Below are 26,075 nucleotides of genomic sequence, written 5' to 3' on the forward strand. Positions count from 1 at the left end.
CAACCTACCCAAGGAAAGGTAAGCAGGAAGAACATGAGTTCATGGTGAAAGCTGAGGCTGAAGAGACAGAGATATTAACAGTTAGCTTGCAGACATGAGACTAAGTGTAGGAGGAGAGAATTATAATAATAATGAAAGCAAACATACATAAGCTATTAATAAAATAACATTTATTATGTCCGGCACTCTGCTAAGTACTTTATTATATTCCATTAATTCTTACTAAAATTTTTCAAGATAGGTATTATTACCCCAATTTTAAGGACCAAAAAACTGAGGCAAAACTATGCAGCGTGATACAACAGGGAGGAAATAGCTGCAAAATACATAATAAAAGATGAATATCCAGAATACATAAAGAGCTCCTAGGAGTCAGTAGGAAAAAGATAAAGTTCACAATGGAAAAAGGGGCAATGGATATGGAAAGAAACTTCACACAAGAAATACAAAATTGAAAATATGAAGTGTTGGTGAGGGTATCAGAAAATGGGCACTCATACATTATTGGTATGACTATAAACTGCTAAAAACTTTTTAGAGGACAATTTATCAGTACCTATAAAAATTTAAAACATGCATACTCTGCTGTAAATCCACGTCTGGAATTTAGCCAATAAATATGCTTCCACATGTGCAAAAAGATATATACACTGGAATACAGCACTGTTTGTCATGTCAAGATATTTGAAAAAAGTCTAAACGAGTCAAATCAAACGAGTATATTAATCAAATTATGCTACAGCCACACAAGTGGAATACTATAAATTTGTTACAAATAATTATTTTAAAATTTACTGATTCTCCACAAGACATATTAACAAATGAGAAAAAGAAGCTGCAAAACAGTACATATGATCCCATTTATGTTTCAAAAAATGTGATGAACACTGCATGGATATTATAAACAGAATCCATGTAATTAGATTGGCAATTAAGTCCCTTCCAAACTGAGGTCTAATTCTTCAATTCTACACCTCAATTCATGGATGTGGAAACTACAGGGTAGGTCAGTGGTCATGGATCATGTCCCCTAAAATCATCTTACTCAAAGGGTGGCCCCAAATATCAGGTGCACATACAACGCCTGGGAGCTTGTCAGAAATGCAGAATTTCTGTCCTCGCCCCAGAACTACTGAATCAGAATCTGTATTTTACCAAGATTCCCCAGGTGTTTTGTGATTTGCATTAAAGTTTGCGAAGCAATGGTTTAAAAAAAAGGTACATTTTCTCCCACTAATAAGCAAAAGATGAACACCAATCTTGAGGTGCAAATACTGTTATGAACTGAAAAATTTCTGGGACTTAGCTAAGTTTGTCTGGATATTTGATTCCTAAAGATAAAAGTCTTTCAAAAATGCATCACAGGACTTCCCTGGTGGCGCAGTGGTTGAGAGTCCGCCTGCCGATGCAAGGGACACGGGTTCGTGCCCCGGTCCGGGAAGATCCCACATGCCGCGGAGCGGCTGGGCCCGTGAGCCATGGCCGCTGGGCCTGCGCGTCCGGAGCCTGTGCTCCGCAACGGGAGAGGCCACAACAGTGAGAGGCCCGCGTACCACAAAATAAATAAGTAAATCGCTGCGATCTTTAATTGCAGACTAAATAAAAAAAAAAAAAAAAAAAAAAAAAAGCATCACAATGCGCTTCCCTGGTGGCGCAGTGGCTGAGAGTCCGCCTGCCGATGCAGGGGACGCAGGTTTGTGCCCCAGTCTGGGGAGATCCCACATGCCGCGGAGCGGCTGGGCCCGTGAGCCATGGCCGCTGAGCCTGCGCTCTGCAACGGGAGGGGCCACAGCAGTGAGAGGCCCGCGTACTGCAAAAAAAAAAAAAAAAAAAAAAAGCATCACAATGAAGACAAGGATCCAGAAAGAGCACAGAGGACAGAAAGCAGGCTGAGCCTGAAGTGAAACCGTCCCAGGATAAAGGGGAGGAGTGGCCCAGATGCTGTGTGGCACAGGCAGAAATGTCCTGTTTCTGAGGAGTGGAGGCAAAACTGACTCCCCGAGGTTCCCCCCAGGAGTCTAGCAAGAGGACAAGGCCAAGAGGTGATCTGAATACGGGGGATCCTGCCTGAGGCAAAAGACCCAGAAAGGCAGAGGTGGCATCCAACATGAAGAGGGAAGAAAACCACAGACTCTACTCAGAGGCACAGAGAAGAGTCCAGAACTTCAGAGGGCACCCCACAGCACCAAAGAGAATAAAGGACTGCAAATGCCAGCCAAGTCAATCAAGAAATTTAATACGATGCCAATCACAATCCCATTCTCAAGCCCACCTAAACAATAAAGGGGGAAAACTAGCCAACACAATTAAAAAAAAAAATAAGGAGCTTTTTCCTAACAGATGCTGATAGACATCATAAAGTAACCTAGAAGGCCCAACTATTTTCCTTTTAAGTTAGTTTGGACTTTATTTAAATATATCCCAAAGAAAATAGACAATTGAGGAGTTTTAGATAGGGCTGTTATGTGATCAGATTTTTATAAAAGCTATAATGTGAAATGCTGGTATAGGATTAAGCCCTACTCAGAAGAACAAAACAATGTCCAGGAACATAGATATACACATCTGCATGTGTACACATATGTCTAGATACATATGCACAGATAACGGTGACATCTCAAAACAATGAGGCAAAGTATGACTTATTCAATAAACTATTTCTGGCAAAAAATTCTTAGAATAAGTTTTAGAGTCTTAGCCTTGTTGTAGGTGTGTGTGTGTAAATGAACAAATCCCAGGTAGATTAAAATGTTTAATATAAAAAAGTACCAGAAGTAAGTGAAAGAACCATAAGGCGGTCATTAGTTTAGGAAATATGCCGACCCCAGGCCAAGACAGAGCCAGTTAGCAATGCCAGTAGAGACAGTAACGAGAGCTTTTCAGACAATCTGGCATCTTGCTGGCAATGAAGGGTACAGATGGGAAAGGACGTGACTGCAATAAATATGCTGGAAGGGGCTTAATCAAGAAAGAATTGTTTTATTGTTAGTTTGTCCATTCACTCCAACTGTCAGAATTCATCAATTATAATAACTCATAATTAACTGGAACATGAGCAAAAATTTAAAATTTGTTTAACAGAAAACAAATGGGAAACAGACTGAAATAAACAAAATGACCTTTAAGCTATATTTTGCCTAACTACTACCTTATAAAAGACAAAACTTTCATTCAATTTACTCTTCAAACAAATACTTACTGAGTATCTGTACTAGGCACTGCTCTAGGTGCTGGAGACTGAGCAGTGAACAAATAATCATCCCTGCCCTCAGGCTACATTTTAGTTGGGGACAAACAATAAACATACAGAAGAGGTATAGTGACGGTATGAAATACTGTGGAGAATGGCAAGGCATGACAAGGGGTTAAGAGTGCCAGATCAGGAGAGGGGTTGGACTATTAACGGAAGTCAGAGGCCTCACTGAGGAGGGGATGTAGAAGCAAAATTCTCTGGGTGAAGGGGGTAAAGGGAACAAGTTAGGTGGATATTTGGGGAGGCAAGGGCAAGCCTGGCATGTTAGAGGAAACAAACACAGAGGCCAGTGAAGCGAGAGGGAGGGAGCAAAGGGTAAGAGCAAAGATGTCTTTGGGGAAAACTGTGTGGGGTCCACCATCTATAGGTCCCTGGAAGGACTTTGGCTTTTATCTAAATGCCATTAGATGGTACGGGATAACTTAGAGCACAGAAGCGACATGTTCTAACTTGTGTTAAGAGGGTCACTCTGGCTGCTGTGCTGGGTGAAGATGGGAGGGGGCACAGGTGGTGGCAAGAGCAGAAGCATGGGATAGGGAGGGTGGGAGGGAGACGCAAGAGGGAGGAGATATGGGGATATATGTATAGGTATAACTGATTCACTTTGTTATACAGCAGAAACTAACACACCACTATAAAGCAATTATACTCCAATAAAGATGTAAAAAAAAAACTAAAACACACAGCTGTGAGAAATTCAAGACGTTAAAAAAAAAAAAGTAGAAGCATGGAGCCCAGTTAAGAGACTTCTATAGAAATTCTGGAGAAGAGTGACAGTGGCTTGGACCAGAGTGACAGAAGAGGAGGTGATAAGATGTAACTGGATTCTCATTACTGTATTTTGACGGTAGAGGTCAAAGAATTTGCTAAGGATGGATGAAACTAATCAGGACTGACTTTAGGGATTTGGGTCTGAGAAACTGGAAAAATGGAACTATTAATCTTGGAACTGATGAGAATGTGAAGGCTGAGGGAGAAACAGGTTTAGAGGAGGAGAACACACAAAAAACAGGGTAGTCATGCCAAAAAAACGAAATGGGCTATTTCTTTACTGTTGTACTAAGTATAAAATGTGGCATCTTTTTCCTATTTATTGGTTGTTTTTACCTGAATAAAAATAAGGTACTAAACCATTTTTCTGAACCAATTTTTATTAAAATATGCCTTAACCAGGGAATTTAAACTATTCGGAAATGTGTAATCAGAAGCGTAACTGTAGTGAAGACTGGTTTCTCTTTATTAATAACAATTTCTATGAATTAGCTCTTCCATGCTTTGACATTAAAATAACTGGCAGTGTGGGAGACCTTTGGGAAGGGATCTGGTGAAGGGACAAGTGAGTATCAGTAGATGTCTTGCAGTGGATGATGAGTTACAGCTCTTCAACCTTAAGGCAAACCTATTCATAATGATGATATCAAGCACTAACACATACTGAAGTGTCCAGTGAACTATCAAAGAAAGCTAAAATTATACCAATATTGTGGTATTACTATTATGTGTAATATCGCAATATTTAGGCCCCAGCAGGGCCAGGCAAGAGAACTGACTACCTCTGTAATCTGCACTTGGTACCCAAAACATTCTGGTTAGATGGATTAAATGAGAGTGATGTATGTAGAACCATTAAAAAATATATAAAATGTCATAGGCAAGTAGTAATTTACCAAATACAAAGACAATTAGAATTTTAAAAAAAGGAGCCCTAGAGAGGTTTCATGAGTTCCTCAAGGCACACAACCAGTTGGTGGCTGGGACTAGAACATAACTTATTCCTCCTGGTCACGAGAACTCAGCCTCACAAGGAAGGCGTCATCCAAGTGGGATGTGAATGGAAAAAAATTCTGAATTAAGAAGTTATGTGCTTCATTTATTATTGTATCATACCAAGACAGTTCTTCTGAAAAAAAAAAAGTTCCATAGATGTTTACATTCAACATAAGTATGTTTTTGAGCCACTGTAATTGTGTGAGGCTGCATTTCTTAATTTTGTGTTTTTTTATAATTACTACTGTATTCCTTACTGCTACATATCAGCCTTACAATCCCTAGCCCCTCAAATTTCCCTAATATCAATGTTACATATAACTCATAAAATACACTTGAACCTTCTAATTAACCCTAATCAAAGATATAGTTCAAAATACAAACTCCTTTGGGGTTTAAAAAAAAATTTCTTAGTTTCCGCCTTTTAATCATCTCTCCCATATTGCCTGGGGCCTAAGGCACGGCAATCTAATTCTGGCATCAGAAACCACTGCAAACTCACTTACCCTTCGGTCCGATTTTATACTTTCAATGTAAAGTCGGTACCTGAAAAAAAGATTATCTAGATTCTACCCTATCTGTTTCCTCTACCACAAACAAAAAATATCTTAACCATTAAACATACTAGCCAGGGCAGAACTTAAAAGTTCCCATAATTTACTGGAGTTTAAAAAAATGTAAGTGCTATCTCCTCCATCTCTAGGTTAGCTGAGTTCTGAACATATTCAAACTGATGTTTTAAACTTACCTTAAATATAACAAAACCACATCTAACACAGATCTCGGCCTTGTACTTGGGACCAACTATCATGGAGTAGCTGAGAAACAATAAGAGGAACCAGTTTCTTCTTTCCCAAGCTAGTTTTTTTTTTTTTTAAGTGTCTAAGTAACTGTTAAATTTGAATAACATAATGGTAAAGAACTAAATATACACATAGGTATATAAAAGCAATTTACGTTTTCGCCTCTTAGTCGCCATCGTGTCATGTAGATGAACTCCATAGTATGATCCTTCCCCATAATTTCACCATTGCACAGCACATCCAACTTTAAAAAGAATAGTTACAGATCCATTAACATAAATAATTCACAATTCGTAAGTGTTTTACATTCTTTTCCCCAAATTTCAAAAAAGATTCAAATACTTATATCAAAATAGAAGTAGTGTCCATTATTTGAGAAGAACACTGGATCTTTCTATTAAAAGCACAGGCTCCTCTCACTGGTATTAACAATTCAGATATAATTAACATGAATCACTGTCTGTCTTGTCCCACATACCTCTATCTCAAGTTCATCACCTAATTCTGAAACGCAATGTGAACCTTCTTAGTCTATGTCTCTGTGCAGCCTTTGAGATTTAGACATATTTCTGTGATTTCTTACTGAATGAGAAGAAATTGTGGAAACCTTATAATTCCTCATGGCACATTTGGCTTATGAATTCATCTCTCATTTGAAGGAGCTGCTTTCCTCCTCTGCATTCGTTTATATTTGCAGAGGGTAAAGGAATGGATATGGATACATGATTTTTGGGTGCTTCAAGGCATTCAAGCTGACAGAACAATTAGGACCAGGCCACAGGCCTGCATCTCCCAGGGCTCTCCCACCTCTCTGCTATGCTTAGCTGGTAACCTGCATAATATTTACCAGGCCATCTTCCCACCTTGTATGGAACTTCAAAAAAGGGTCATACTTATCAGTGCTCACTTTTGCTCTAGAGCTGCAGCCACCAAACCACCCCTGCTGCCCCCAGTCCTTAGGAAGGCCACAGGAGCTGTGGCTATGATTTACAAATTCAACAAAGCATCACTAAACAAGCATTTATTATAGATCCCTATAAATAAAACATTTCGGTTTTCTAGAGATGAAAAGCAAACTGATAGGATTTAAAGTATGGAAAGGAGGAAGAATGGCTTTTAAATAATTCCTGTCTGGCTAGACAGAGACTGGAGTTTTGAACTTTAAGTCTAAAATGAGTATAGTTCCAATTGTACTAGATAAATTATTAGCTAAATTATATTGACTTCTGGATGATTTATGGTGACTTAAATGGACCGCAGAATGTTTTTCAGACACCATTTTATTTTTAAAAGAACAAAGTAGATAGTTTCATTTTCTTTATCTTGCCTGTAAAATAAATTCATAAGCAAAGAGGTAAAGAGACTTACTTAGGATGCAATTCCCAACTAGGTACGCAGCTTCCATTATTGTCATTTGAAAACCAAACCATCCTGCCCCAGTTACCAGTGCTGTTACAGACACTTCAGCTGTTAGGAATGTCATTAAATCATCCCCTTACATGTGGGGCAGCAAAATAAGGGGGGGAACAGTAAATATTACTAAAAATCATAGGGAAAGGTCTTTGCATTGGGATAGATAAGGAGATGTCAGTGAATTCAGTTTCTCCCCCTTCCATCCTTTCTATAGAAAAGTCTACGGAGAAATGTATGTAGTAAGTGCCAGTGGTAAGACTGTATGAGAGTAACAGTCCTCTCAGCTCTAACAACTTCCTGAAAACTAGAAAATAACTCAGTGAGTCACACTTGAAAGTAAGGAAATAAAACTGCAAGTGGTATTTTGCAAGAAGAGAATAAAGAGCAAAACCAAATTATAAAAACAATTTCATTTTCTATTTCACTGTGTTTATATCTATACATCTTTTTCTTTCTTTTACTTCTATCAAGTACATATGGCTTTAACATTCACAATTTTTTTCCTAATGTAAAAGTTACTATCTCTGGAAATTTTTTTATGGGACCAAACACGTAAGAATTAATTCTTAATCCATAGATTAATTAGTAATCTGCAAGACATTTTAAAAGGTCAGGTTCAGAGGTTTCCTCAAAATACAGACTTAATACTTGTCAATACCTATGTTCAAATCCTGTTTAATTTCTACTATAACTGTTCATATGAATACTGTTGTACATAAGCCTGAAAAACTATTTTTCCTTTGATGTCTCTGTTTATACTGGAAGCTAGCCTCCATCTTTAGTTGTTTTAGATGAGACTAGAGGAACTCAAAGGGGAGGAAGAGGAAATTCACACAAGTTGCAAGACTGCCGTTTGGGCAGGTGAGAAATGGTGGCCACATCTCCTTGTAAGGGATAGCCAGAGCTATAGGGTCATAAACATTCTCTAACACTGCACACTTTACAAGCTGTACTGTGATCAACATCAGGGCAACTGACTTCTGTAAGAAACTAGTAGACTACATGTATGCAGATGCAGTATGTTGGTTTTACTTAGGTCTAAGCAAATATCATTTTTGCATGTTACAGAACTAAATAAACATTACAAAATCCCTTTGATAAAAAGACAATGTTTTACATTCTGAAAAAGAAGTCTACAAAGAATTCATTAAAATGGATTGAAAGGTCTCAGATTGAAAGAAAAAGACATACCATAAAGCATGCTGGCGTTAAAAAAAAAAGTATTCATTTAGCTGGGATATTTATTTCAAGAATACTTAATGTTATTTAAATATCTCCTCTAATTATAAAACGTTAGGTTTATTAGTATCATGTTTTAGTCAGGACGTTAAATTCTAAAACACAGATTACACAAATAGAATATTACATTCCAAAAGTTTTTAACATGAAACCAAAGTTTCCACAAAATTAATTTATTAGAATTTTACTTCAGATTAGAATTATCAAAATGATCAAGATTAGATTATTAACTTACCTCATAAGAACTTGGAAGTTTTAGTTTTAAACTTAGAAATTTTTTAATCGTTCCCACAGTTACACGTGTAGAACACCGAATGAATTTCTTCATTAAACCCTAAAGGAAATAAAGATTACTAATGAAAATATTTTACCTCGCTTTTAATAACACTACAGGTGTCATTTCCACTATCATTTTGAGTATTTTCAAGATGTATTCTGAAAATGTTTCAATTTAGAGCTCTTTAGTACTTGTGAGTAAAAATGTTCCTAATTCTTGGGTACTTAGATGATACTCTTCAAGAATATCGTGTACCATCACGTGTACTAGGAAAACCCTTGCAAACACGCAATCTGCATTCCTCTAAACCTTTTGGTAAAGAATACATCATGAGTTTAATTGAAAATAAAGTCACAAAAAGCATATAAAATATTTTGTCACTTCTGAAAGAATTAGGCACATTAAAAAAACCGTCAAACATAAAATTTTTTTTTTTTTTTTTTAAAGCAGTGATTTCAAATGGGGCTCTGAGGAGACTTCGGGTTCAACAGACAGAAGCCAGTTAGGCCACAAGATCCCCACCAACTAGAAGTCGTGTAGTATGAACTCTTGGTTGGGGAGAAATATGCCCAGTCAGTGTCTGATGGGCTGTGGCAGTACTTTACTGGAAAAACAATGTTGTACATGCCTTGATTTTTCGCATTTCGTTAGCAGTACTAATTCATTCATTAAGGCTGAACATCACTAAAATATAAGAACCAATCTAGAATGGACACCGAAAATGAGTCAAAATGAGGTTGCAGACATGATAAACATGAACCAATTTGTGAAACAAAACTATATTCCCAAACCTTAAAAATGATCAATACTAAACCAAAAACAAAACCCAGCAATTGAATTTTTTTTTTTTTTTTTTTTTTTTTTTGTGATATGCGGGCCTCTCACTGCTGTGGCCTCTCCCGCTGCGGAGCACAGGCTCCGGACGTGCAGGCTCAGCGGCCATGGCTCACGGGACCAGCCGCTCCGCGGCATGTTGGATCTTCCCGGACCGGGGCACAAACCCGTGTCCCCTGCGTCGGCTGGTGGACTCCCAACCACTGTGCCACCAGGGAAGCCCCCAATTGAATTTTTTAAAGGTATAAAGTGTTACTTCTACTTATGTTTAGGAAATTAGGTCAACAATTTGGAGATGTTCTTTAATTCACTAAGTCAAAAAGTAGAACTATCCAGTCAAAATATATTCCTAGCAAAATATATTTCCCAGCCGAGACCAACAGAAACTAACCTACAAATGACACCTGATCACAATTCAGATGGTAAAGTATCCATTAAAAGAAAACAAGTTAAAAGTCACATCTAAAGCAAGACGTATTCTACCCATTTCAAATGGGAAGACTGACATTCTAGCCAGCATGAAAACAAAGTGATAGATACACACATAGACATTCTCTGTTATCTGCTCACATCATCTCAACCTCATCAAGGTTTCCTATCTGTTTTCTTGCTCTAAACAGCTTATAAATAATTGTTAGCATGTTTCATAGGTCCCAGTTAAGTCAGAGAATAATGTGAGGGGACTGGAAGACCCTTTAAGTGTATTCTTATCTGCGAGGAAGTCTAACGTTGAAAGAACCTGCAGAAATGACCTGTCGTCATTAGTTATAACCTTCTCAAAATTATTAGTAAGTATAGAGATGTCAGAAAAGCAAAGATTTTAAAAAGTAGGCAAAAGCTTATTTCTGGAATTTATAATCCAATAAGGTTTGACATCGATCGCTAACAAAATTCCATCTTGGATTATTTAATATTTGATTTGTAAGTGCGTTGGAAATAAAAATATAACAATTATGCATTCTCTCTCTATAAAAATATAACTACACCAAATTAACCCTGTTGTTTCCTAGCTAGGTGCACTTGGGAACTGCTGTATAGCTCTCTGAAAAGTAGCTGACATATTTTAAGAGGGGCAATGACAATTAAGGGTGATCAGTACATGATGATAAGGCAGGTGGGGAGAACCTTAAAGAGATGACCCTAAGAGCAGTGCTTCTTCCCTAACCATTTCGTTTCATGACACACATAGGAAATGGAAACATTCGTACTACACACAGCGGGGTTAAAAGGGAGACCCCTGGGGCAGTGGATGTGGAGCCCAGACCCTGCTCTGCTGCCCTGAGGGGATCAACATTCCAGCACACCTGTATATTTGAAGAAGTAATATATGGAAAAGATTTGGGTTGTGTTTCAAGAATGTTAACTTCCCCTTTCATGGAACAATCCCCTTGCCTTTTAACCAGTCCCTTCTGACTCAGGCCAGAAGAGGAACAGTTCCAAAAAGGCTCCTTTCTGCTTCTAAGGTGGTTACCCTAGAGGCTTTTTTTACTCTTTATCCCTTTGTTTTTAGAGAGTTATAAAGACTAGATCTGAAGTCAGATAGTGGTCCATGTCACAAGTTAGATGGGCTTCCAGTTCTAGGACACACTTCAACAAATTCTAGTTCTTGTGATAATGATAATTGGATTTTTTGTTTGTTTTTAAGCCCAAACACCTTACAATGTTTCTTCTCTTGTCTTCAGAATGATATGGTTAGTATCTCCACCAGCTAACGCAATTGTCGAGCTTGACTTTTTTTGACTTCTAAAAAAATTGAAATATAATTCAAACACTACAGAAGTCACCATTTAAAGCATACAATTCAGTAGTTTTTAGTATAGTCGTGAGGCTGTGCAACCACTACCACTATTTGGTTCTGGGACATTTTCATCACCCCCAAAGAAACTCCACACCCACTAGCAGTCACTACTCATTCTTCCCTGTCCCCAGACCCTGACAACTGCTAATCTAACCTTCTGTGTGTATGGAACTGCCTATTCTGGACATCTCATATAAATGGAATCATACAATATGTGTTTGGCTTCTTTCACTTAGCATAATGTTTTCAAGGCTCATTCATGTTGTACAGGTTGTAGCATGTATCAGTATTTAATTCCAGTTTATAGCTGACTATTCCAATGGGTAGATTTACCACATTTTATCCATTCATAAGTTGATGGACATCTGGGCTGTTTTCACTGTCTGGCTATTACAAATAATGTTCTTATGCACATTCATGTACAAGATTTTGTGTGAACATATGTTTTCAATTCTCTTGAGCATGTATTCAGGAGTGGAAATGTTGGGTCATATGGTAACTCTGCTCAACTTTTTGAGGAACTGCCAAACTGTTTTTCACAGCAGCTGCAGCACTTCACCTTCCCATCAGTAATGTACAAGGGTTCCAATTACTCCACATTCTACCCATTCCTTTTTTAAAAATTATAGCCATCCTAGTGGATGTGAAGTGGTACCTCATGGTGATTTTTATTTACATAGCCCTAATGACTAACGATGTGTAGGATCTTTTAATGTGCTTGTTGGCTATCAGACATTTCTCCAGGGAAAATATACAATTCAAATCCCTTGCCCACTTAAAAAAAAAAAAAAAGATTAGCTTTTTGTTGTTGACTTGTAAAAGCAGTTTATACATTCTGGATACAAAGGCTTATCATACATGTGATTTGCAAATACTTTCTCCCATTCTTGCAGGTTGTCTTTTCACTTTCTTGATAGTGTTCTTTGATGTACAAAAGTTTTTAATTTTGATAGTCTAATTTATCTTTCTTTTGATGCTTGTCCTAAGAATCCACTGCAACATCCAAGGTCATGAAAACTTATCCCTATGTTTTCTTCTAAGAGTTTTATAGTTTCAGCTGTTACATTTAGGTATTTGATCCGTTGTGAATTAATTTTTGTACATAGCATGAGGTAGGGATCCGAGTTCATTTTTTACATGTGGATATTCAGTTCTTTTAGCATCACTGGTTGAAAGATTATTCTTTCTCCTTGAATTAACTTTGCCCCGTGTCGAAAATAAACTCATCATAGATATATGGATTTCTGAATCTCAATTCTGTTTCACTCATTTATGTCTACGCTTATGCCAGTTATCACACTGTCTTGATTACTAGAGTTTTGAAGCAGGTTTTGAAATTGTCCTTCCATGTTTTTGTTCTTTAGAGTGTTTTTGACTACTCCAGGTCCCATAAAAGGCAGTTAGAATTTTGGTTAGAATTTTCATTGAATATGAAGAGCAATTTGGGTGGGACTGCCATCTTAGCAATATTAAGTCAGTCTTCTAATTCAGAAACATGGGATGCCCTCCCATCTATTGAGGCCTTCTTAAATTCTTTTGCTGTATTGTAGTTTTCAGTACACAAATCTTACACCTTTTTTGGGTAAACATATTCCTCCTAAGTATTTTATTCTTTCTGATGCTACTGTAAAATGAAATCACTTTTTAAACTTTCATTTTTGGATTGTACATTCCCCATTTATTCCTAGTTCTTGTATCCTGTAACCTTGCTGAGCTTGTTTTCTAGCTAACATCCTTTTTCTGTGGACTCCTAAGGATTTTCAATATACAAGACCATACCATGTGCAAACAGAAATAGTTTTACTTCTTTTCTAGTCTGGATGATTTTAGTTTTGTTTTCTTGTCTAATTACTCTAGCTAGAAACTCTAGCACAATATTGAATAGAAGTGGTGAAAGCAGACATCCTTGTCATATTCCTGATCGAAGGGGAAAAGCTTTCAACATTAACTATGATGATAGCTGTGGGTTTTTTGTAGATACCTTTTTCAGGTTGAGGCAGTTCCCTTCTAGTCATAATCGAGTGTTTTTACCAAGAAAGAGTACTGATTTTGTCAAATGCTTTCTCTTCATCTACTGAGATGATTATGTAGTTTTCACACCTTTATTCTAGTAATATGGTATATCACCATTGAACCAACCTTGGTCATGATGTACAATCCTTTATCACGTTGCTGGATTCAGTTGGCTAGTATTTTGTTGATTTTTGCATCTGTATTCATGAAGAAAACTGGTCATAATTTTCCGTTCTTCTAAAGTTTTTTTTGCAATTTTAATTGTGGTAAAAAACACAGAACACAAAACTTACCGTCTTAACTGTTTTTAAGTGGATACTTGAGCAGTGTTGTGTATATTGACACTGTTGTGAAACAGATTTTCAGAATTTTTTCACTGGGACAAACTGAAAACCTTACACTGACAACTCCTTTTTCCCCCCCTCCTCCCAGCCCCGGTAACCACCATAATACTGTCTGTTTTTATGTATTTGAATAGATACCTCAAGTGGAATCACATAGTATCTGTCTTTTTGTGATTGGCTTATTTCACTTAGCATAATGTCCTCAAGTTCATCCATGTTGTAGGACATGACAGGATTTCCTTCCTTTTAAAGGCTGAATGATTAAAGGCTGTACCCACTGTATACACCACATTTTGTTATCTGTTGATGGATATGTGGAATGCTTCCACCTCCTTGGCTATTGTGAATAGTGCATCTATGAACATGGGTGTCCAGACTCTGCTTTCAATTTTTTGCATATATACCCAGAAATGAGATTGCTGGATCATAAGGTAATTCTGTTTAGGTTCTGAAGGAATCGCCACATTGTTTTCCATAGGGGTTGCACAATTTACAATTTCACCAGTAGTGCACAAAGGTTCCCAGGTCTCTATGTCCTTACTGACCCTTGCTATTTTCTGTTTTGCTTTTGATAGTAGCCATCCTAAAGGGTGATATATTATTGTGGTTTTGGTTTTCATTTCTCTGATAATCAGTGATGTTGATTGAGCATCTTTTCATATGCCTGTTGGCCATCTGTATATCACCTTTAGAGAAATGTCTATTTAACCCCTTTGCCCAATTCTTAATTGGATTATTTATTTTTGTTGTTGAGTTTCAGAGTTCTTTACATATTCTGCATATTAACCCCTAAAGTTATGCAAATGCTGGAGAGGGTGTGGAAAAAGGGAACCCTCTTGCACTGTTGGGGGGAATGTAAATTGATACAGCCACTATGGAGAACATTATGGAGGTTCCTTAAAAAACTAAAAATAGAAGTACCATATGACCCAGCAATCCCACTACTGGGCATACACCCAGAGAAAACCATGATTCAAAAAGACACATGCACCCCAATGTTCATTGCAGCACTATTTACAATAGCCAGGTCATGGAAGCAACCTAAATGCCCATCGACAGACGAACAGATAAAGAAGATGTGGTACATACACATAATGGAATATTACTCAGCCATAAAAAGGAACGAAATTGGGTCATCTGTAGAGACGTGGAGGGACCTAGAGACTGTCATACAGAGTGAATAACTCAGAAAGAGAAAAACAAATACTGTATATTAACACATATATGTGGAATCTAGAAAATTGGTACAGATGAACCGGTTTGCAAGGCAGAAATAGAGACACAGATGTAGAGAACAAACATATGGACACCAAGGGGGGAAATTGGCGGGAGGGTTGTTGGGATGAATTGGGAGACTCGGATTGACATGTATACACTAATATGTATAAACTAGATAACTACTAAGAAACTGCTGTATAAAGAAAAATTCAAAAAAAAAAGGAAGTCTAAAGAAAACAAAAAAACCCCTGAAGTTATGATTTGCAAATATTTTCTCCCATTTTGTAGGTTGCCTTTTCACCACTTTTTTTTTTTGGCGGTACGCGGGCCTCTCACTGTTGTGGCCTCTCCCGTTGCGGAGCATGGGCTCCGGACGCGCAGGCTCAGCGGCCATGGCTCACGGGCCCAGCCGCTCCGCGGTATGTGGGATCTTCCCAGACCGGGGCACGAACCCGTGTCCCCTGCATCGGCAGGCGGACTCTCAACCACTGCGCCACCAGGGAAGCCCGGATTAACACTTTTATCATTATAAAATGTCCTTCTTTGTTTCTGATAATTTTTGTCTGAAAGTCTACTGCCACTCCTGCTCTTTTGGTTACTGTTTGCATGGTATTTCTTTTTCCATTCCCCTACTTTCAACCCATTTGTGTCTTTGAATCTAAGCTATGTCTCTTGCAGACAACATAGAGTTGTATCATGTATTTTTAATGCAGTCTGCCAATACTTGCCTTTAACTGGAGAGTTTAATCCATTTCAAGATAATTACTGTTAAGGTAGGATTTATATCTGCCATTTAAAAAATTTGTTTTCTGTTGTATCTTAGGCCTTTTTGTTCCTCTGTTTCTCAATTACTGTTTTATTTTGTGTTGAAATGATATACTACAAAATGCCTCTTTAACTGCCTTGTCATTTCTTTTACTGTGTATTTTCAAGTGACTTTCTTTGTGATTTCCCTGAAGATTACAACTGACATCTAAATTTGTAACAGTCTACTCTGGGATAATACTATCTTAATTCCAATAGCACAGAAAAATTTGCTCCTATGTAGCTGCTTCCCCCCACCCCTGGCTGTTACTGTCTCATATTACATCTTTATAACTTAGTGTGTCCATTAACATAAATTTAGAGTTACTGCTTTATGCAGTCATCTTTTTTTTTTTTAATTTATTTATTTTTTAAAACATCTTTATTGGGGTATAATTGCTTTACAATGGTGTGTTAGTTTCTGCTTTATAACAAAGTGAATCAGCTATACATATACGTATGTTCCCATATGTCTTCCCTCTTGTGTCTCCCTCCCTCCCACTCTCCCCATCCCACCCCTCCAGGCTGTCACAAAGCACTGAGCTAATATCCCTGTGCCTTGCGGCTGCTTCCCCCCAGCTATCTACCTTACTACATTTGTTAGTGTGTATATGTCCATGACTCTCTCTCGCCCTGTCAAAACTCACCCTTCCCCCTCCCCATATCCTCAAGTCTGTTCTCCAGTAGGTCTGCGTCTTTATTCCTGTCTTACCCCTAGGTTCTTCATGACATTTTTTTCCCCTTAAATTCCATATATATGTGTTAGCATACCGTATTTGTCTTTTTCTTTCTGACTTACTTCACTCTGTATGACAGACTCTAGGTCTATCCATCTCATTACAAATAACTCAATTTCATTTCTTTTTATGGCTGAGTAATATTCCATTGTATATATGTGCCACATCTTCTTTATCCATTCATCCGATGATGGGCGCTTAGGTTGTTTCCATCTCCGGGCTATTGTAAATAGAGCTGCAATGAACATTTTGGTACATGACTCTTTTTGAATTTTGGTTTTCTCAGGGTATATGCCCAGTAGTGGGATTGCTGGGTCATACGGTAATTCTATTTGTAGTTTTTTAAGGAACCTCCATACTGTTCTCCATAGTGGCTGAACCAATTCACATTCCCACCAGCAGTGCAAGAGTGTCCCCTTTTCTCCACACCCTCTCCAGCATTTATTGTTTCTAGATTTTTTGATGATGGCCATTCTGACTGGTGTGAGAGGATATCTCATTGTAGTTTTGATTTGCATTTCTCTAATGATTAATGATGTTGAGCATTCTTTCATGTGTTTGTTGGCATTCTGTATATCTTCTTTGGAGAAATGTCTATTTAGGTCTTCTGCCCATTTTTGGATGGGGGTGTTTGTTTTTTTGTTATTGAGCTGCATGAGCTGCTTGTAAATTTTGGAGATTAATCCTTTGTCAGTTGCTTCATTTGCAAATGTTTTCTCCCATTCTGAGGGTTGTCTTTTGGTCTTGGTTATGGTTTCCTTTGCTGTGCAAAAGCTTTGAAGTTTCATTAGGTCCCATTTGTTTATTTTTGTTTTTATTTCCATTACTCTAGGAGGTGGGTCAGAAAGGATCTTGCTGTGATTTATGTCACAGAATGTTCTTCCTATGTTTTCCTCTAAGAGTTTGATAGTTTCTGGCCTTACATTTAGGTCTTTAATCCATTTTGAGCTTATTTTTGTGTATGGTGTTAGGGAGTGATCTAATCTCATACTTTTACATGTACCTGTCCAGTTTTCCTAGCACCATTTATTGAAGAGGCTGTCCTTTCTCCACTGTACATTCCTGCCTCCTTTATCAAAGATAAGGTGTCCATATGTATGCAGTCATCTTTTAAAGCAGATAGGAGAAAAAATGTTTACACACAAAACATACTTTACTTTTGCCTTTTATATTTACCTGTACAGTTACCTTTACTAGTGGTCTCTATTTATTAATGTGGATTTGAGTACTAAGTGTCGTTTTGTTTAAGCCTAAAGGACGCCCTTCATTATTTGCAGAGGTGGTCTGGTAGTGACACAGTCTCTTACTTTTTGTTTACCTGGCAGTATTTTAAATTCTCCTTCCTTTTTGAAGGGTATAAATTTTTGATGGATATAGAATTCTTGGTTGACAGGTTCTTTTCTTTCAGCACTATGCATATGTCATCCTACTGCCTGCTGGCCTTTATAGCTTCTGATGAGAAATCAGCTACTAACCTTATTGAACATCACTTGTAACTGATGAGTCACGTCTTTATTGTCGCTTTCAAGATTTTCTGTCTTTTAACAGTTTGATCATGATGAGTCTAGCTATGAATTTCTTTGAGTTTATCATATCTGGAGTTTGTTGAACTCCTGGGATATTTAATGTTTTTCATCAAATTTGGGAAGTTTTTGGCCAAAAACTTCAAATATACTTTCTGTCCTTTTCTTGTCTTCTTTGGGGACTTCCATTATGTGTATGTTGGTAAGTCTGATGCTATCCTACAGGTATCCACTCATTTTTCTTCATTACTTTTCTTTCTGTTCCTCAAACTGCATAATCTCAATCTATCTTCAAGTTTTGGGGTTCATTTCCCATGACTCAAATCTGCCACTGAATCTCTTCAGTTAATTTTTCATTTCATTTACTGCACTTTTTAACTCCAGAACATTATTTCTATCTTTTAATTAATATTCTCTAGGTGGTGAGATTGTTCTTGTACTTTCATGTAGATGTTTAGGTATAATTTCTTTTAGTTCTTTGCACATTAAAATTTTTTTTTATTGGAGTATAGTTAATTTACAGTGTTGTTAGTTTCAGCTGTACAGCAAAGTGAATCAGTTATACATATACCTATATCCATTCTTTGAGCTGTACAGTAGGTTCTTATTAGCTGTTTTATATTTATTACTGTGTATTTGTTAATCCTAATTTCCTAATTTATCTGCTCCCCCTCCCTTCACCTTTGGTAACCATAAGTTTGTTTTTTACATCTGTGACTCTATTGCTGTTTTGTAAATAAGTTCATTTGTACCACTTTTTTTAGATTCCACATATAAGTGATATCATATGATATTTGTCTTTCTCTGGCTTACTTCACTTAGCATGATAATCTCTCGGTCCATCCATATTGCTGCAAATGGCATTATTTTGTGCTTTTTTTATGGCTGAGTAATATTCCATTGTATATACGTACCACATCTTCTTTATCCATTCCTCTGCTGATGGACATTTAATTTGCTTTGATGTCTTGGCTATTGTAAATAGGGCTGTGATGAACAAGAGGGTGCATGTATCTTTTCAAATTACAGTACTCTCCAGATATATGTACCAATTTACATCCCCACCAACAGTGCAAGAGAATTCCCTTTTCTCCACACCCTCTCTAGCATTTATTGTTTGTAGATTTTTTGATGATGGTCATTCTGACTGGTGTGAGGTGATACCTCATTGTAGTTTTGATTTGCATTTCTCTAATAACTAGTGATGTTGAGCATCTTTTCAGGTGCTTTTTGGCCATCTGTATGTCTTTTTTGGAGAAATGTCTATTTAGATCTTCCACCCATTTTTTGATTGGGTCTTTTTTTTTTTTTTTTTTGATATTGAGCTGCATGAGCCGTTTGTGTATCTTGGAGATTAATCCATTGTCAGTTGCTTCAGTTGCAAATATTTTCTCCCATTCTGTGGGTTGTCTTTTCGTTTTGTTTATGGTTTCCTTTGCTGTGCAAAAGCTTTTAAGTTTAATTAGGTCCCATTTGTTTATTTTTGTTTTTATTTTCATTACTCTAGGGGGTGGATCAAAAAAGATCTTGCTGTGATTTATGTCAGAGAGTGTTCTGCCTATGTTTTCCTCTGAGAGTTTTACAGTGTCTGCTCTTACATTTTGGTCTCAAATGGATTTGAGTTTATTTTTGTGTATGGTGTTTGTTAGAGAGTGTTCTAATTTCATTCTTTTGCATGTAGCTGTCCAGTTTTCCCAGCACCACTTATTGAAGAGACTCTCTTTTCTCCATTGTATATCTCTGTCTCCTTTGTCATAGATTAGTTGACCATAGGTGAGTGGGTTTATCTCTGGACTTCTATGCTGTTCCATTGATCTATATTTCTGTTTTTGTGCCAGTACCATACTGTTTTGATTACTGTAGTCTTTGCACATATTTTAAATGGATGATTTTTAAATGTATATTTAGTCAAGTTCAGTGTCTGGGCATCTTCAGGGACATTTTCTATTGACTGCTTCTTTTCCTATATATGGGCTATACTTTATTGTTTCTAACTGTCTCATAATATTTTGTTGAAAACTGAACATTTAAAATAATGTGGTAACACTGGAAATCAAACTCCTGCCTGCTCCTCAGGGATTGCTGTTGTGGCTTTTTCTTGTTTCTCATTGTTTAACAACTTTCCTAAACTAATTCTGTAAAGCCTGTATTCTTTACAGTATGTGGCCACTGAAGTCTCTACCTAGTGGTCAGCTAACAACTGAACAGAGATTTCCTTATACACCTGGACCCAGTTAAGTCTCCTGGTCTTTGCTGAGGGACTCTATATGAGTTTTGGGACACACCTCCAACACTCAACCAGGTTGTTGACAACTCTGCCTAAGTCTTCACTTCCTGCTTGTGCAGAGCCTCAAGGTCAGCCAAAGGTGACAGTTTAGGGCCTACTAGTTGACTCTGAAAGTTTTTGCCACTTTTTTCACTGCTTTTATGGAGGAGCAAATTTTTGGCGGTCCTTACTCTACTATTTTCATTACCTTCTTGCTCTTGACTTTTGAACTGAAGTAGGTATACTGTATAAACCATACATGCAACTACTACACCACCACATTTGAGAATCTCATCCTACTACAGAGGAATGAGGTGGCTGAGAAGGCTGTAAAGGAATGCAGGCATAATTTTTCTGTCTTTAAGTGGTATGTAATCCAGTTTCAAGGAAAAAACACACACCAAAAAAGATAAAAGACAGTATCAGTGGCTGGTACCTTTAGGAACACAGTAAATGCTGATTTAATAAATAAATGTAAGTCTTAGAATTTCAGAAGGGATTCACTAAGGTGGAAAAAATAGAGGTCTCTTGGGTCTTGACAGAAGTCTAGGACGGTGGTGAGAACAGGGAAGAACATGCCAAAAAGGAAGGATTATTCAAAGTTTTAGAGGGTTTTAAACATTCTTAATACAAGCCTTTATATATTCTGGATGCAAATCCTTTGTCAAACATGGGTGCCAACTTTTATGTTGGTATTCACAAATAAATGACAATAATCATGTGTCTTGAGAGACAGAGTCACTGATGGGAATAATGGAAGATAAACTCATCAAGATAGGGATTAGTGAAAGAGCTTGAATGCTAACACAAGGAGTTAATACTTGATTCTAGAATGTGGCAAACTATGGCCATAGCCCTCAAGCCAAATCTGGCTATCTATTTTCGTTAGTAAAGTTTAATTGGAACACAGCCAAGCCAGTTTGTTCACTATCGTCTATGGCTGCTTTACTGCTAAAATAAGCAAGCTGAGTAGTTGCAACAAAGCCCATATGGCCCACAGCGCCCAAAGTGCCTCCTACTTGACCCTGATAGTGGCCATGAGTGCTTGCACACACTCAGGCTGAAGCCTCAGCCCTGGATAATAAAAGAAATTAAGGATACAGGAAACAGTTCAGACTACTTTCAAAAATCTAGATATAAGGTGAGCAGCAGTGGACTGAGGGGAATTTTGCAGGACTTATGACTGGTTGAAGGGGAAGGGTAGAAGGTCAAAAACGTCCAAGATTTTGAATTTCTATGATTGGTTGAAAGATAGTAGTGAACCAGATGTAAAATAGATAGTTAGTGGGAAGCAGCTGCATAGCACAGGGAGATCAGCTTGGTGCTTTGTGACCACCTAGACGGGTGGGATAGGGAGGGGATGTGCGGATATACGTATACGCATAGTTGATTCACTTTGTTATACAGCAGAAACTAACACACCATTGTAAAGCAATTATACTCCAAGAAAGGTGTTAAATAAAAATAAATAAATAAAACTTAAAAAAGAAAAATAAGATGGTAGTGGTAACTGAAACAGCACGTTTGGAGTAAACTTAGGTGGAAGTACAGTATGACGAATTTGTCTTTAAACGTGTTAAGTTTTATGTATTACTGAAACTCCCAACTAGGATACTGAAAGTAGTCAGAGATATAATACTTCCACTTGGGAGAGATGGCAGGTTTGGAAAGGGGGATTTGAAAGTTCTTTGAATAGCTGAAAACACAAAAAATAGAAGGACCTCCTAGGATGACTGTAGAGAAAGAATAATTGAGTGGAGGACTAGGTATTAGCTATACTCACATATATAAAGCAGAAGACAGGAAGAAGTAGAGTCAGTGGAGACAGTATAGGAGTGGCCAGAGAAAAGGTGAGAATTGGGGAGCACAGTATATGTCATGTAGGCTGTAAAAGTGGTTTTAAGAATGAAGGTACAAGGATGGAGAAAAGTCTATGAAGGAAAGAGTGAAAAGATAAAAAGTCAACTGGAATGGCAAAGCGTCCAAGATGCCAAAAAGAATATCAAGGCAGGGGGTAGTTAATTTTTCAGATGAATTTCTAAAATGCAATGTTTTATAACTTTCATACTAGAAAGCCTGCAGAGAAGTAGACTTCACATTTATGAAGAGATATTCCACCTTTCTATTGACTTAATTTTCACTACAAGATAATAACTCATGTACTAGAGAGCTAAAGGATGATCATCATCTCTATTAAGAGAAACATCCCCAAAAGAGGATTACAGAAATGACTGGGAATAAGAGAGAAGTGTAAAGTTATTAAAAATTGATGAAAAGACTGACAAAAAGGAAAGCATGCTGCACCAGAGCATAAAAGCCAATAGGGAAGCCTGGAAGGATAAATAGGTACAGTGGCCACTTCTCTAAATACTGCTGTACTCTATTACATGCCTTGTCCAACCAACCTCTCTTAACTAAATGAAATACCTTATTGTATTATAATTGTTTGTATGTGTAAGACCCAACCAAAAGTCCCTGAGTGAAAAAACCTATTATTTACATCTTCACTGACTAATATCCACATAGTGGATAAATATTCATTGAATCACTATGCTAATACATATTTCTTTTTGCAAGATGCTGGGAAAACTTAACCAGAGTTGAAAATTTTTGTTTTTAACTTCCTGACAGGAAAACGTCATTAAATGTATTAGTAAAAAATTCATTAAATGAATTTTTAAAATACATTTAAAAAATTAAATGTATTAGTAAAAAAAACTTGGGCTTCCCTGGTGGCACAGTGGTTGAGAGTCCGCCTGCCGATGCAGGGGACGCGGGTTCGTGCCCCGGTCTGGGAAGATCCCACATGCCGCGGAGTGGCTAGGCCCGTGAGCCACGGCCGCTGAGCCTGCACGTCTGGAGCCTGTGCTCCACAACAGGAGAGGCCACAACAGTGAGAGGCCCGCGTACCGCAAAAAAAAAAAAAAAAATTCAACTTACTGGCCTACAGATCACACACAGGAAGTAAAGGAAAAGTTCACGGGTACTTTATGACATCCATCAAAACCAATTATGTTGTTCATAAAATGTATTAGCCATGACATGGATAGCTTTTTTGAATTGCAAATAAAAACAGGGAAACAAAAGAGAAAATCAGAAGAGGATGAATAAAAGGTTGAGGATGTTTCCCACCATGAAACGATCTGAGTCTGAGTTGGTGACAACACTTAAAAAGGGAAAAACAGTGTATATGAACTCCCAACAAAGGTATAAAAGGAGGTTGAAAGAGGAGAAATACAGGCGTGATTCTCCTCATTGGCCACTAGGTGGTGGCAGTGACCCAGGACGGTTCAGTTGTGAGGTTTAGAAATCAGGAGCCTGAAGTAAGCAACTGCTTGGCTATTTGCAGGTAAGAGACTGTCGGAGAATGACATTCTATTTGTTTAATAAAAAATTTGAAAGCAAACGTTCTGAAACAGTAGGAAAATTCATCAACACGTTATGAAAGGTTTACTATAAAATGATTATGAAAAAAACAACTGTACTTGTCCACTCACCTTTACTACATTGTCCCCTGATTGTCCATTATTTCGTAAACAATCTAGACATATAGCAATTTGTGGGTCACTTCTGTGATAGTCTTTATCATCTTGATTTTCATCACCTTCTTCATCTACTTTAGGTTTGTCAACTTTTGAAGTATCATCTGTATAATTTAAATAAAGCTAAGTTAACTCAGTTATTTTATAGTTAAACAACAATATACTAACCATGAAAACAAAAATAAACTTTAAAAACATTTCTTAACAGTTTTTGAGGAAGAATATATAACTGAAACTTTTAGTACCTTTAAATGTCCCAAGCACTCAACAATGGAAATATTTTTAAAAAACCCATCAGTGACTTATGAACATAGCTTACGACTTCTAGGCTCACTGGGACATCCAAATGAAAGACTCAGGACTAGCTATATTTGGTCACAAAAATGACTGCCATTAGTGATGAGACCACTTAGAAATTGATAAGATATAAAATACTTCCAAATTCTATATATATTCAAAACTTAAAACCAAGTACTCTTTTCAAACTAAAATATTCTCTAAGTTCTCAAAATTTCAAATTATTAGATATTCATAAAATTAGCTAGTGAAATAAGTAGAATGAATTAGCTTTTTTAACATGTATGTAACTATGTAGCATTAAAACACCATCAAAGAAATCTGAGTAGCATACTATAAACAAATGTATTTAACCTATGAAATACCAGAAGGCTACATATAATGCGACTATATTTGTTGATTCATTCATTTACTGAGTGCCTTTAACTCTGTTAAGACTAAGCCTGAGGAAACAATATTGAAACTGTAGTGTTATCATCCTCACCCTCATCGTGTCAGAGTATCTAGGAGGAGGTACAGGCAAGTAAAGAAAACAGACGCAGATGTCGATAAGGACTTTGATATAAGAGGTAAGATAGACCAGGTGGGCACATATAACAGAGTTAATAAACCCAAACTCTGGGGTGAAGCAGAGATTCAGGGGAGATTTCCAGATAAAATGTCTGTAGGCTGAAACCTGAAAGAATTAGTCAGCCAAGCATTACAGTATAGAAAATCCCAGGGAAAAAAAAGACCACTTAGCTCCTCTTTAATGACTGTAGTAAAAGCATTACAGATGTTATCATACAGGGCAGGTGGGTTCTCTCTTCTGCCTTTTTGTATGGAACCCACATAGACAGGAGCTGCCTTCTATGAACCAAGATCCAGCTCCAAGAAAAGGTCCAAATTCTTCACCCAAACTAAAGACCAAATATGATAAAATACTTTAAAAAGGCAGAAATATGGGAAAAGGGATAAACGCAAAGTAGGCTACAGTCCTTCGCTAGTCAATCTGTAAGACACACAGTCATGGACTAACCCGACCCCATAGCTTCTGACGACAAGCCCTGGCTACTGTCCTCCTGAAAAAGCAGGCAAAAACTGGAACATTCAGTCAATTTTACCTATATTTTTAGTACAGCACTACTGTCTAAATTGCAATTTACACTTGGGTAAAACAAGCCTTTAGTTAAGTCGTTCTTTGCCAGGCTTGGCTTCTTTGCCCATTTCAGTGTTTTGATTATAGATTAAAAATAATCCCTTGCTACCTTATTCCAATCATTCAAAACTATTCTCAAACCTCCCCTGCTACAGGAAGCCAGCCCTGCACAGTTAAGTTGAACTAAAAAAACTCTGATCCCCATTTTACATATGAAGTGAGAAAGCCATTTTAATGATATGTAATTGACAATCCTGTGAATCGTATGGAAAAACCAGGGAAGGAAGACTGAGCTCACAAGTGAGCCTATAAAAACAGACATATATCCTTGAAAGATTTCAATGGTATTTTTAGGCCATCTTGAAACAAACCTCATATTTAATGTCAATAGGAAAGGATACTACTTAAAATTTCAGATATGTTGTACTTTTTTTTCTTTTGTGTGAATTATATACACGCTAAAAACATTACTCTGCCCAGTAATGTTTGCCACTTTCCTTAATTATTAAAAATTGCTGATTTCTGAGGCTCCTGGGACCCAAAAGGGAAATTTGGTCACTTAGCATAGGTGATGGGGAAAATTCCCGTAAGTGTCTAGAAATATTTTTCAAATTTTAGGATATATAAATTTGTATCATCTGAGCTCTACCTATGAAAAGTTTGTTCCAGATTATCAGAGCATAGCAAGATCCTCTGATCTGGCTCTCAGCTACATCCCCAGTTCCCTCTCCTATTAAACACACAAAATAAAATACAACAGCAAATGCCTCACTGTTTAGTTGCGGGCTATGGCTATTTCTTACTTCAGT

The 26,075-nt window shown here is 37.3% G+C and overlaps 1 protein-coding gene across 2 annotated transcripts in view; it reads right to left on the reverse strand.

Annotated features, from left to right (window-relative positions):
* Positions 1-26,075, reverse strand: part of PCGF5 (polycomb group ring finger 5) — a 112,622-nt gene that overhangs the window by 9,842 nt on the left and 76,705 nt on the right. For both annotated transcript variants that reach the window (XM_065894455.1, XM_065894454.1), the window contains 3 exons: positions 23,787-23,935; positions 8,711-8,809; positions 5,978-6,067 (listed from right to left, as the gene is read on the reverse strand). In XM_065894455.1, the coding sequence (XP_065750527.1) occupies positions 5,978-6,067; positions 8,711-8,809; positions 23,787-23,935 (338 nt within the window). The remainder of the gene's footprint in view (positions 1-5,977; positions 6,068-8,710; positions 8,810-23,786; positions 23,936-26,075) is intronic.

Source organism: Phocoena phocoena, chromosome 16 (assembly GCF_963924675.1).
Source record: "Phocoena phocoena chromosome 16, mPhoPho1.1, whole genome shotgun sequence".
NCBI lineage: Eukaryota > Metazoa > Chordata > Mammalia > Artiodactyla > Phocoenidae > Phocoena > Phocoena phocoena.